The sequence below is a fragment of the Trachurus japonicus genome, chromosome 16 (assembly GCF_045865225.1).
Source record: "Trachurus japonicus isolate A0001 chromosome 16, Traja_1.0".
Lineage (NCBI taxonomy): Eukaryota > Metazoa > Chordata > Actinopteri > Carangiformes > Carangidae > Trachurus > Trachurus japonicus.
Genome location: NC_140922.1, coordinates 21,141,551 through 21,156,350, shown reverse-complemented (window position 1 = coordinate 21,156,350; position 14,800 = coordinate 21,141,551). Strand labels below are relative to the sequence as shown.

General features: G+C 41.1%; 1 protein-coding gene across 4 annotated transcripts in view; it reads right to left on the bottom strand.

The window, feature by feature from the left end:
* Positions 1-14,559, bottom strand: part of LOC146972364 (F-actin-uncapping protein LRRC16A-like) — a 65,804-nt gene extending 51,245 nt beyond the window's left edge. For 2 of the 4 annotated variants that reach the window (XM_085802496.1, XM_085802497.1), the window contains exons 1-2: positions 14,082-14,559; positions 9,374-9,471 (exon numbers count right to left, since the gene is read on the bottom strand). In XM_085802496.1, the coding sequence (XP_085658622.1) occupies positions 9,374-9,471; positions 14,082-14,121 (138 nt within the window). In that variant the 5' untranslated portion in view covers positions 14,122-14,559. The remainder of the gene's footprint in view (positions 1-9,373; positions 9,472-14,081) is intronic. The other 2 variants (XM_085802498.1, XM_085802499.1) reach the window with 1 other exon arrangement.
* Between the last annotated feature and the right edge of the window lie 241 nt (positions 14,560-14,800).

Here is a 14,800-nt window from a genome sequence, read left to right as displayed (position 1 = left end):
GACACCTCTGTGGGTAACTCAGGGGCTGGTAAAAACCCTCCAAACATAAAGAAAAAAGGGTACACCCTGTTTCAGTTTCTACCTACTCCCTGTACTCTAAAGAGCATCAACAAATCAAAATATTATTTTACAATGAAACTGCCTCATGTTCACTGGTTTTCAATCTCTTATATCCATATGTAATGGAAGAAGACAATGGCTCCTATGATCCGATGCTATTTCATGAGATCCAATGCTGTCTTTTGCTATTGTTTTGATTGAGAGAAAGGTACTCCTCTCTGGGACATACTATGATGGTTGTCTTTATTTTTAATCACTCAGGCTTCAGTGTTCACATTGATTAGACTGATTGATCTGAGGCTGGTTTGGTTACTACAACACGGTTCACAAATGTCATTATCATCGAGTCAATGCTGTGTGTTGCTGTGACCTACAAACCCCATTCAATTACGGCCAATAACAGCGGGCTGATACTGTAGCAGCCTGGCCAGTCCATTATAACATCCAATAGCCACTTATTCCACAGTATGACCAAGCAGGACTCACAATGGACAAGACCATTTGTATGCAGGTTGTAAATCAAAAAGTCAAATATCAAATTTGAAATAAATAAAAGACAAAAAGAATCGCAAGACTTAATTTACCCCATTTGGTGTCAAGGTTGCAACCAGACATATTGGAGGTCAACAGTATGAGATAAAAAACCAAACCTATCAAGCCAACGACCCAAGGCAGGGTCAATTATATTACTAACACTGTCTGAGTGACAATGACCCTGACCTATGAGATAATGATGATGAATGGCTGTGGGCGGGGCTTGCATGGAGCCAGGCTATGTGGATGGTTAATACGTCTCCTGGGAGGTTTTTGTAGGGCATTGTGGGCTGCAAACATGCTATAACAAAATCCCTATTCAGCCTGGTGAGGCCCATATGCAACACAGAGACAGACAGATACTTAGCTATTAAAATGTAACAGTGAGTGAACAGACTGCAGGACATAATGAGCATGTTCAACCTTTCCCTCTATTCTGAGCGTGGCCACACAGGGAATGGAAATTCTGTCCCACACACACACACACACACACACTTGGAGGAGGAGATGCTTAATTCAAACACACCACTGTTGGCTGTGCAGGCATTTAAAACATCTTCACAAAATCTAAGAAATGCCAAATTGCTCCTCTACATCACCAGGAAGTTTAGCTCTGTTATGTAAGTGAAGAGTGGATTCATTTTAAATAATCAATTGTTTTCATACATATTTTTCTCTCTTCACTTTCCCCAGGATGGTACAGACTACATTGTTGTAATCTCTGGTGCTTTGCAATAAAGAAAGACAGTCCACTATGCAACACAACAACAGAGTCAGACCCAGCACTCACACACACTGAGAACCAACCACATGCTGAATTCCTCCTCATTAACCTGCTCGTTCAGGTGAATCAGTTCCAGCACTTTACAGAAACCAACCCAGTCAAGAAGAACAAAAACAGTCCGATAATGTGGTGCAAATGCAGCCAGAGCTGAGATTACTGTAGACCCTGACTGACCTAAACCAGCATCATGCATCCAGCCTATTCTGACAGATGGCACTGACAACAGCACCAGCTCCAAGCTGAGAGGAATCACAAGCGGGGCTGCCACTACTTTTCTAAAGATTGATTAATCAACAATTTTATTGAACAGTTGACTAATCCATATGATCAGTTTTGCTCCAGAAAACCTAAATGACACACTGGCAAGGTCAACAAACCCAGATTCATACACTTATTCAGTGTAAACAGCAGCACTTCATGGCTTTATGAGAGTAATTAGTAGCTACAAGAACAAAGGCAATTAAAACACTCTGGCTTCTAATGAATCCTTGTAGACAACAATTATAAATGCAGTAATTCTTCATGTGCTTATGATCCAGTTTACTAAGTGGTTAGGCTGGTTTGTCTCATCCAGCTGCTCAGTTTACAACAGTTGGCCATATTTTAAGATTCATGGTGAACTGTAATCAGACAGCTCCTAACAATTTTCTGTTACCTTAACCAGCACAATGTCCGTTGTTTGTTGAACAGGTGAGTTCATTAAGTTATACTTGACTTTTATATTTAACTGCACTGTAAAGTTCACTAATAGTTGTCTTCAGTACTTCAGTATTCTTCAGTTATTGTGTGTGTGTGTGTGTGTGTGTGTGTGTGTGTGTGTGTGTGTAGTACACTGAGTAAGCAGCCTCACCTCCTCCACCACAGCAGATGACAGAGACCATAAATGATTAATAGAAAATAAATATACGATGGTTAATGGTGACTATAGCTGCCACAAATCAATACATGGGAAGGGGTTGAATTCGACTTCTGTTTATAACCCTAATCGCTGCTAAGAGTGTTTTACTTTCCCTCATCCAACATAAATACATGTGGAAAAGACACAACGCTCTGTTTGGCAAGAAGCAGGGAAGTGTACCTAATGAGATTATTTCAGACTGGGAACACTGAATGTTTAAATATATCCATATTTTAATCTGTGTGAAGGGAGAAGCAAGTTGACACTGATGTCTCACAGCATCTAGGTGGAAAACCCCACCAGTGCTGACTGGGCCTTGTCTGTGCTGGAGTGCATATGTGTCCGAGTCTCTCACGCTCTACGTGACATGAATTGGAAACTATATGGTCCTTTGATAAAGTGTGATCCACAAGCCACATGCAAAACTTCTCATCACAGGATCTTCAGTTTTCAGAAGTAGTGTTGGCTGTTTGTAACAGCTTTTGCAGAACTGAAACATTAATTAAGTGGTGATTAATGAGCTTTTTTCCCAGTCACTGGTTCCAGCTTCTCAATATAGAGTATGTGCTGTTTTTAGAGCATTCAGACTTGAAGACAAAGAGACCACGATCAGTGTCACATATCTGTCATGTTTTGTTGCCTGTCTATGGTCTGAGCAAACCTGAATAGTTTATTAATGCTTTTGTTTATTTTCCACTTCAACTTTAACCTGCTTCAGCATCATAAGCCAGAAAAAACACTTAAAATGCTTAAACAAATTGAAGAGTCCAATCAAGTCCCTATGACCAAACACAAACCATTACGGGCAAAACTAGTGGATTATATAGTGACTGCGGTGTACTCAGCAGGGGAATAGTGACCTGTTTGACACATTTATTCTGCCTGGTTAGCTCTGAATGTCACCCCAATTATGTTAATAATCACCACAGCATTATGATAGAGAACACATAGGACCTTCAAGTAGGTTTAAGTATTTAATAGACACAGTGATTGTGTGGCTCACAACGTTATAGCTGTTTGAACTCAGGCTGAACTCTGGAGGGAAAAAAAGAATAAAAAAAGAGTATTTTCAATGTTCATGTCCATTCAACCGAGCAAAAGTTTGAGCGCAAATTGTGTTTACAAAATAATGCCAAGCCACAAAAACTACAGCAAAACTAGAAACAGATTTATTTTGCTGGGAAGTGACCTGGATTCTCTACACGCAAACACCAACTGAAGGACTTGTAGCAAAATAACAGAAAAGAAAAGGAATACTACATCTCTGCATCATGATGCATTGAGTTGATACAACAACAGAGGGACAAGCTGACTGCTCGCTATAGTACAGTGCACTCAGCTGAAACAGTAATGATACGGTCTCTCATTGTACACAAGAAAACACAACCATGCATTGTATTATAGGTTTTAAATGTACTACAATAGCCTAGATAAACAACATAAATATTCCACACAATAAAAGTATCTATGGTGCTACTATCATGTTATGTTGTTGTATGACTTTTAACATTAATGTGGAATATTTTGCATTATTAATTATGAACATACTATACTACTACTACTACATACTACTATTGAAGTGTGGATTCCTCTGCAGCCTTTAAGCAAGATTTTTTAGTAGCTCTAACGACAGATAGTGGAGGAGTGCAGGTTCCCAAGGGAGAGCATTACAGGTGATCATCTGGGAGCACAGAGTTTTGTCACCACTATTTTCTCAGTGTCCCTAATGACAGACCCTGTAGGTTTAAAGGAATGAAAGAGGATCGTGAGAAAGACAAGTTGGGCAAGAGTCTTTTAGAGGAAAAAAAGAGGGCAGTAAAACAGCGATTTCTATTAAGCGACTCAGGACCAGCGGCAGCAGACATATTGTTCTTGTCAAAAAAAGAAATGAATAATAGAAATTTGCTAAATATTTGTAGGCGTGTTGTAAAAATGCTTCAGGATTCTTTAGTTTCTTACTGGCTGCATGGTTCTCATCACATCCTGTGAGACTGTTATAAACAATGCTTTACAAAGCTGTATCAGATAATAGAAACCCAGAGGACATAATTTTGTGTGACACAAAATACCTGCAAAACAGATTATATCTGCAGTTTCATTGATTAGTTAGTTGCAGAGTCATGTGACAGTGGAATAAGATTAAAATCGGTCCCTCTGCATCTAATGGTTTTGATGTGTAGCCGCTTTGTTTCCCACTGTGTCATCTTTGCTGTGTTAACACACTGCCACAAGCTAAGCAAACAATGAGATAACGTAGTAAACTGTGGATGACGGTCTCTGGCTTAGACAAACACACATACAGTTTCATTTATCTACAGCAGGAGGTCAAGAGGAAGTTGGACCATACACCACCCCTCCAGTATTGTTGTTGTCAGTGGCAGCCAAGGGTTTGTCAATGAGTTACTAATGGCAGGACATCAGAGAGGACTATGGTCTCTAGGTCAGCTTGAATCATGGGAGTCAAGCTGTTCTGCTTTCATATTGGCTCCGTCAGACTGAAAATCCTACTGCTGTTCACACCCTCATCACCAGACAAGACGGTTTCCATTTGTGCGGTTTGCAAAATCTGGATCACGTTCAACAATGTTGTTTTGTTTTTTTGACTTTGTGATGTTAAGCAGACACAAATGTGAACCATGTTTACTCTCTTATTTTGGCATGTTTGTCTGTTAACATTTATTTATTAGGTCTAAACAGAATGTATAGTTCAGCCAATGGAGATGTAATTAGTTGTGCACAACCCAAATATATAGGACAAATTTTGAATTGTGTCAATTTAACCATAAATTGACTACGGTAATTCTTTTCTAACAATTCAAATTCATACTGAAGAGATCATAGATGTCATAATTGCATCACAATCCAAAGAAACACAGGTCAAGGTCTAAAGGAAAATCCCTGGGATAGCCGAAGTCAATGGGATTCATCCCGTTTGTTATTGAGATATGGCACTGAAAAAAAAAACTAAACTAAAAGTTCAACCCCTGCGAGAGAAGAAAAGATTAATTTAGATTCACTCTCTGGGGTCCATGAAACTCTATCCTGTGGTTTTGGGCAATTCAGCCAAAAGCTGTTTAGATATTTCAGTCTGGTCCAAAGTGACTGATGGTCTCTGTCTGTCACACACTGTGAGAGTTTCACAGCTCACAGCTGTTGTCCTTAATGATTCTTCTGTTTTTCCTTGTTGCCTCCGTGCCCTCTGTCCTGTACCGAGTGTCTCATTGCCCATTTTCCTCTCCCTCTCGGTCCCATCCTCCCTCCATTCCACTCTCCTCTTCCCCGGGGTTTGTTTGATGGACTGATGTTATTATCTCTACCTCCTTCATCCTTCCGTCTTCAAAGGAGGGAGATGACTGTATCTATCAAGCTTTAGTGTGCTTAAGAGATGCCCGGGGCACTGTAGTGCTCCACTCCCACTCTGAGTGAAGTTAGGCGGGGAAAAAGGGGGGAAAGCCTTGTGCGTATTTGACAGAGTGGTGAATTGATAGCTGAAATAACCATATTTCTCCCTTCATTATCTGTTTACTTTCTACTATAGATGGATGTCATGCATTGTCTGAGGTGAATCCAGCTCTGTAGTGTACATGGCTGCAGCAGCCTGACAGGGAAAGCTCAATAAATGTCAACAAAGAACAATCAAATGTGGACTGTAAGTCTCAGCGAAGATGGATTGCCTGTGTGTTTGACATTTGAGGCGATTTATACTTGGTAATACAACATTGGGACAGACATTCTCACACAGCTTATGCTTCAGACTGCTGGAAGTTTAACAATGGCAGACGCTTTCTATTCATTATATAGTTACAATTGATTACACAGTGATTTCAAACAACATACACCCTTCATGGAGCACAACACTATGTCAAACTTGACATGAAATTTTATATGACATCTTGACTACCTCCATGTTTTCTGTCTGATAAATACAACTTCAGAGCAGTTTTTATTGCTGTAAGATGTCATGGGTCTGGACTGGTGAAACAAAACAAGCTCTGATTGACATCTCCACTGTGTTTCAACACAGACACATCGTCTGAGGTTCAGGGTTTACATATCACACCCACAGGTGAGCACACGGCAGAATTAATCAATCAGTTGAAGCAGTCACTTTTCCTCTGCTTAGTCACACAGACACGACAAAGTGGCCGAGCGTCTGACAGACTGCTGATACTGCTTTCAGCTGCTAAAAAGATCAGACACAATCTGCCCGCCCTCATTGTCTCACTCTCTACACAAACATGTACAAGCACCCACTTTTACTCTATTTCACCTTCTGACTGACTGACACACTCAACTGTGATTTCATTCCCTGCATAATCACATTTTTGTAACGCCTATGTTGTTATTGTAATCCTGTTTACTGTGGTTATTTCATGCTTGTTCTGTTACCAAATCCACTAATCTTTTTTTTGTTAATGTCAGATGTATACTGTTTAATTCTCATTTTTCATTATGAAAATAAAATAAAGTGAGACTGCTGCCCTGTCAGGATTGGTATCCCAGTGGGATGTTAATATTTTGCTGCATCATGTACGTTTCTCCACAAAAACTGAAGACTTCTATTTCAATCCAGATTTAATTTGATTACAACATCCGATCTCTTAATGCAACCTGTAAATACACTGCTCTTTCATCACGTCCAACATTAGAGATACTACAACACTCACGGGCTGAAATTCCATGACATGTTTGTTTTCCCTCAGAGCCACTTCCTCCATAATCAGTTCCTCTGGGTCGGTTTCTCTGCAGTGCTACAAACACTGGTTTATTTGTTCAGTCCGGTCAAGCAGAGCGTTGATACAAACTCACAGAGTCATTCTCATGCTCTGCGTCTGGATGAAATACCAGAACCACTCCACTGGAATTCCTCACTTCCCAGCACCGACTCCCACTTCTTTACATTGTTCAGTGTACGTGTGTTGGGGCACTACTAGACTCTGTCTCCACCTCCCACGTGCTGACATTGTTGTCATAGTCACACGCCAAAGAGTCAGCCTCAAACTGAGAACTTGACTGAATGGGACTAGATTGTAAAATAATAGTTTTTTGCAATTTTGTTTAAGAAATTTGGATTGAATAGATTCGGCACTGGTTCCAACAAGGGAAAAAATAAATCTAATCACTTCAAAATGAATGCTTTCTCGCATGATATTGAAATAAACTAGAATCTCTATGGAAAAAAATCCCTGAATATAGAGCTTTAAATGAATTTGGCTGTCATTCTCATACTCCATGCCCATATTCCTTGCTGATAAAACGCTGGTGGGTCCAGATTTCAGAGGTACTGATGTGTCTCCTATTAATGATAAAATTACATAAACTGACAAGTGTAATTTCCCATCACAGAAACTCCCCCTTTCCCTCCCGCTGCTTCCACCACAGCGTGGTCCCAGATCATTTAGCAAGAGCGGGAGATGTGATAGTGAATCTGTTCATTTCTCTGCCTGTGTCCCCAGACGGCTCTTGTGTCATTTAAGTTCCCGCAGTAACTACAAGTGTCTGGAATCCTGGATGTTCGGGTCTTTTAAAAAGTAATATAAGCGCCGTCATGCCCAGGGGATCTGGCTGTTAGCTGAGTTAATATGTGACAATAACACATGCTAGGACAAACCTCCTCTGGTTTTCCTCACAAAGCTTTTAAACTTCCTAACTTCTTTGTTGAGTCCACACAGAGTTGTATGACTAAAAGCTTCTCATTCCACTGAGAGTTGTATAACTAAAAGGCTCCAGCCATTTCAACCCAAAGCCACACATATTAAACATTGTTCACAGTGACTGAAAGCTTTCTGATACAACCACAAACTTTTATGGACCCTACTCTGACACTGATTTACTGAGGGAGCTGTTCTAATCTCGGCTCCTTTGCCTTTTTAAGCCCAGAAAGGTCCAATATGCATGTTTAATGATCTACCAGGTATTAATTATTTAGCGTTCTGTGGGCTTACTGGCTCCGTGGGCAAAAGTTAATGGTCTGAGCTGCTATTTCTACCTGTTCAATAGACTGACTGAGGGGCCGATGGGGGTGCACAGTCACAGGTGTGACATGATGAATGAATTACCTCAGCCCTGCGTCAGAGTGTTTAACTTTAGCTGGGGCTATTATTGTTCACTGTGGCAAAGACCTTTGGAAATGACAGCATGACCCAGAGGTTTTCAAACTGTGGGCGGCAGGCCGGCAGCAGCAGCCATGTCAGTGTAGGCAGACTACAGTATAAAAGTATTACCGTGAGTATGAAAACACTTCCACTTGCACTTGCTGCAGTGTGTCTCAAAATCATATTCCTATAGCCAAAACCAATTCAAATCTAAAAATTAAGGTATAATACACATATGTGGCTTACATTTTCTGAAGATGATCTCTTATTTCCATTATGTGAATAAGCGCCAATTAATCCACTTTTTTTCCCTTTTCTCTAAGCAACCTGCCTGAGACTCATCACATTTTAACTTTTTCTTCAGTATTACATTGATAGTCACATGCACACCCCCTGAGGTACACTGCAATCATGAACTACCAATAGCTAATTTGGCATACAGTAGTTTTAATGGTGCAAATTTGCCAACAAAAAGTAGCTCAAAAGAAATGGTGCAAAAGTTGTGGCCAACTGTGGAAGTCCACTACTTTCACAACTGAGTCTGATTCATCAAAGAGTGATATATTCATTAATCCTTTAGATCTTGTGCAACACTTTCTTGTGCAATTTGCAGAAGATTGTTGAAATCTTTGGCGAGCATACAAGCAATCATTTACAAATCTGTCTTATGAATGAGCAAAGATTCAAGTGTGAGAGAAAACCTCTCTGCAGGACAGATCATGCCAATCCCTCTAAAGCCAGTGTAAATAATGATGCTTTCAGGAAATTGTTTTGAAACGTTCCCAAAACTGCAATGCTGCAGCACTGTTTCTAACTTTGTTTTTTTGGAAATTACCCCAGAGCGGTGAAATGGATGCCTGCAAAGTGGTGAAGGTTTTGACGTTTTTAAGTGAGAACCGTCCGCACATTTCAGACACAGAGAAAACCCGTAAGGGAAAGAAAGAGAATGGTTTTACTCCTCTTAATGAAAAAGTAGCTTTAGAGCAGCACACGTTGACTCACCAAGACTCTGTTCTCCGTCTTGTCTCCTTTGATCTCCAGTTTGACTCTCTTCCTCAGCGACAGCTTCACCTTCCTCCCCAATGCATCCCTCACACTCTCTACACAGAGAAAAAAGAGGAGAGGATCAAATGAGGAGATATTTAAACTTATCTATGAGATTGAAGGCATACGTGCATTGAATTGAAAATGATTTTTGACAGTGGTTTAATTAGAGAAAAAAAACACAAAAACAGAATTTCAAGTGAGGCAAAGACAAAGTAATTCATAATACATTACAAAAGCATTTTTCTTCTTTCCCACACACTCCTAAGACAGATTCAATCCAAATCAAAAGCTCAAGTCAAGTCTGATTTTCAACATTTTGACTTTTTCAGCAGAGCACAAATCACTGCTCCTCTGCCTCAGGGGGGCTAATACCCCATATCTGCTGATTAGAAATAACATATTTTATAAAAAATGTATCAAGCCCAATTGTAACACGCCACAGGAGGAAAGATCTTTCCTCTAGTTTCCATTTAATTTGCACATCAAGAGTCTCTCTTCTGAGGGATGAGATGTGAAATTGTCACCAGTTCCACAGTCAGTGGCAAGAGTAAACTGAAAAATCCCATGCACATGTCATTGTATAAATATTTATCTGTAATAATGCTAACACTCTTGGCTCAACACTGAATTAGTCAATAACAATTATGATCGTTTATCAGGCAAAAATGCCAAAGATTTGCTCTTTTGATCCAGCCTCTAAAATATGAAGAGTTGGTGCTTTTCTCTGTTGCACATCAATAATATTTTTGAGTTTTGTACTGTATCTGTAAAAAAAAACATATCATTTGAAAATAGGCTGTGGGAGCCTGTGATGGATGCTTTTGGCCAATCAGGATGGCTCCTGGGAGGGCAATGCTGCTCAATTGCTTTGTCTGTTGTTCCACCATGTTGGTCTGAACTAAAATACCTCAACAGCTATTGGATGCATCCCAAAGGTATTTTCTAGAAAAATGTATTATCCCCTGAGGATGGATCCTACAGACTTTGGTGATTCCCCGACTTCCTATAGTGCCACTATGAGGTGACATTTGGGGAAAACATGTCAGCAACTCATGGATGGATAGCCAGGAATTATAATGGAAATGGATGGCATTGCCATTCGCCTCAGTTCTGCAAGATGGTGAATGTGGGCATGGCAACACTGTTAACTAAAATGATGAGAATTTTAAACATATCAGCTTTGCATTAACTTGGTAGAATTTGTCATTGTGAGCATGTTAGCATGCTGGTTTTGGCTGCATTATAGCTCAAATCACTGTGCTGAAGTAAAGCTGCTAGCATGGCACAGCTTTTAGCCATGTTTCTTATTTTCTTCGGCTACATTATTACTTTATTATTTGCTTTATCATTACTAAACAATCAAATCCAAATAATCCAAAGATCAATCAATAATATACAATTGGACTCAAATCTAAAGTATGTATACACCATAGACTTAAATGAACATTATCCTGAGTGTGTGTTCGGCTGCTCAGATCGATTGTTCACACCCATAGAAACGTCCGCAGCCGAAGAACTGGCTTAGAGAGCAGAACTGGGTCAGCCACCGCTCCACGCCTCTCATTCACCCAGCACACAGCAGCTGATACAGCCTGTGTGTGCACATGTGGCTGAGACAGAGAGATATTATGTGTGTACATCTGTGCTGGCATGCATGCATCCTCACCCAGAGGCTTCCTCCAACCACCATCATCAGATCAAAGTAAAACTAATAATTAGGCAAAGTGCAAAATGGTTCATCTGCCACCCCGGAGCTTTGCTGAGGACACTCCACTGAAAATGTCCAGCATTTTTTTTTTTTTTAACTCTAGTCCAGATACCAGATAAGTTACAGTGACGTCAGCAGTGGGACTCTGCACAAAATGGATGTTTTAATGAGCCTGGGTGAACAAATGAGTAGAAAAGTTATAAATGAGATTCTGACAGGAACCTTTTCCATCCAGGACCAAGCACAGACAAAGTTCAAGACAGAATTTCATCTGGTAATACATTAAAACACATTAACATTTTACTAGCCAGCTGCTCTGTGGTTCATATTGGGAGGTTGAGGTGTGTGCACAGGGTCACACAAGGTTGCATTTCAGTGAGGACTCATGAGTAGGGCTGGGAGACCTTTGGGCTTGTAAAAGCTTAAACAAACAATTCACAAGCCCATAAAGTCACTTTCCCTTAAATGGAGATTTGTGTGTTGAGGATGTCAGACACCAGACATTAGATATCACTTCAGAGGGGATTATGTGACAGACATTTTGAAGGTGTTCGATCAGAAACAACTCGTGAGTCATGATTTATCATAGTCAATGGATAAAACAAGAGATATCAAATAAGGTTAACCATAAAGATAAATTGAATCATTATAAATCACAGGAAAGTTCAGGAACTGCCTTTGTCTGTTTTGTTATTCTGTCCTGTTAACAATACATCAGTACTTGACCCCTTTGCATCTCCTTGTTCATTTGTTATTCTGTCCTGTTAACAATACATCAGTACCTGACCCCTTTGCATCTCCTTGTTCATTTGTTATTCTGAGCAAGTCCGAGCTCAATGACATGAACGCACAGCCTCACAGTGATAAGTGAACTGTCAGCAGTATCAGTTGTGCTCTTCCTCTGTCTGACACTCTTTGACTCAAAGGTCTCTTTAACTTTAATTAATCTCACACAGACATAAACTACTGTAGTTGACCATTAGGGAAGAGAAAACCAACTCTGTCTTTGTTTTGTTACCTAATGGAAAATGTTTCTGAGATATATTCGTTTTAGCAGTACAATATCTGAATGTGTGCACCTCAATGTTCTGTTACGTCAATGTTTTTGTCTGTTTGTTTACTGCCTGATGGTGAATCACCAGCACCAGTGAATGAATGATAGACAATGGCTGGTTATATCCCCATCCCAACAACACCACATGACAATAGGATCATGCCAAAACAAATTACATAGGTTAAGTGTGCAGTGTTTGGTAAATGAGTCAGCTAGAGACAGGGAAATTCTCAGACGGAGGATGAAGATGGAAAACTTGCTCACTTGACGCCTACATGGAAGCTGAGCCACGAGAGAAAAATCTGTATTTCTGGTCTCATAAAAGGTCTTCCTATAACGGGAAAAATATATTCTGTGCTTGATCATTTATATCATATGAGCTAAAGACACTGCAAAGCTCTACCAATGAGCTCCTTGGACCCAGATTGTCTTTACAAAGCCATACAAAAGATGTGCATATCCAAAATACTTTTCAGAGGACAGAATACTCAGGTGGAAGACAGAAGTCCTTACCACACTCGCCTATAAACAGATTCAGCGGTGGGTTAGTCATTTTAAATTCAGATCCCAGAATGTCTAATGAGACCAAACACGTCAGACTGCATAATGCACAGCACATTGAAAACAGTCATCACAGAAATCAGTGTGCAAATACTGTGTAGCTTAAATTACATTTCTGGAACAGGCTGATAGAAAATGTGCAGCATATGATATAAGATGATTTGAACACCTCAAAGCTGCTTAAAAAAGGGACAGCTGGATGTAAAGAGGTCTTTAAGCACGATACTCTGATTTCAAGAGGATGAAATTTCCATATCAACCTGACATGCTCCTAACTGCAATAGAAGCAGGCTGGATAACACAGAAACACATGAGAGCTGCATGAGTGTGCAAGGATATAAAAGACCCACAGATACTTTGATGGACTAAAATGGCAGAAAAATTCAGTGACTCAGGAAGTAAATACATGTCTGGTCAAGTGACTGTGTGACCTAGCAACATTTTCCGAGTCTCATCTCTTGTATGCACCGTCTTTATGTCTCTTACAGGGGGGGGGGGACTGAAGGAAGATACAGGTTTGTATGTGAGAGATGAAGAGGAAAGTAGTGCTTGCGTGAGTTCAACATTGCACCGAGGTGTCAAAAACTGAGCTACACTGCCAAACAAAGAGACCCCAAGCTTCAGCCAAACAGCCTGTAGGACTGTAAGCTTTGTCCAGGATCAGCTCAAATACAAGAATTCAAGAGACACATGGCAGACTTTATCCAACAGGACCAGGCTGGTGAGGCTTCAAACTCCAAGGGAGAGACTTGGAGGGACCAATGCTGACTAAGGAGGAGGAGGGGGGGATTAATCCCGTAAGTTATGTGCTGGGGGATGACAAGGCTGACCACTCACATCTGAACTATTTGTCTTTTCCCCCTAATGAAGGCTTATATTTAATGCACCTTGGTTAGTAACAGCAGCACTGCATGGACACAGCTACAGGCTTTGCTGCAGCTGAAGCTTTTACAGTCTTAGTGAAGATTTGTGCAGAACTAATTACTGCCTGTTTGGGGAAATGTAATAATAAATGTGATTTGCTCCTCCAATATCAAGGGTAGCCTACTACTTATCACAATAAAAACTGGGCCTATGGGGATAATGGTTGGATATTAGTAACATCCCTAAGACAATAACACTACTATTGTGTCCCAGCACATGGTTAGCTGCATTACAGGAATACAACATAATGGCATGGGGCTACAATAAGGTTTCTGCACACAAAAAAACAACAACTTGTGAACAGCATGCAGCACTTGCAGCCTGTGAGCTCCTGAGAGGAAATCATGTTGGAGGCAGTTATCAGTGATTGTTCCTGTCTGGACACATGGCTACAAATGATCCGTGTCTGCTCTTACCCAGAAGCTCTTTGGGGACCTCTGACACTTCCTCGCTCATTTTGCTGGAGATAAAAGCCAAACCAATGACCAGAGTTCAGTCAACGCATCGAGAAGCCTAAAATACTCAGTTGAGAGAGGCAGAAGTGTCAGGTGGTGCCGCCGCCGCCGCCGCTGCCAGTGCGTTTCTCCCGGTTACATGCTCCTCTCCTCCCCTCGCGTAGCCCGGACAATGTATCCGCGTTTAACTGGGCGCATCTCTTTTCGGTTTAACCAGCTTCAGAGAATGTCTGGTAGGGAATAAGAAAAAAGAAAAGGAAAATCCCGCTAAAGTCCTCTTAAAATCATGTTGAAAGCCCGCAGAGTCTGCGCTTCAGCGAGATGAAAAGACCACCGTTCACGCAGCTACATCCTCTCCGGCCGTGGCCCTACCGTAAAGCTGACGGTAACACTGTACCAGCCAATAGTGGGGAACCGGGGCCCCTCCCCGCTCGGTGATGCGACAGCCTGGGAGAGACGATGCGATGCCGGGGCTGGTGTGGCGTGGCAGGAGGGGGCGGTGGTGATCGTGTCAGCCCAAAATTAATGAGCAGGCTACCAGTGGCGGCCAAACTGGGATGCAGGGACCTCTAGTGGTGCTGAAAGGGGGGGGGGGGGCACGGTGTTCAGGTCCAATGCACCACAGGTGAAGGCGGTGTAGGTCTGCCCAACAACTTCTGACTGTATGCTATAATGATTTC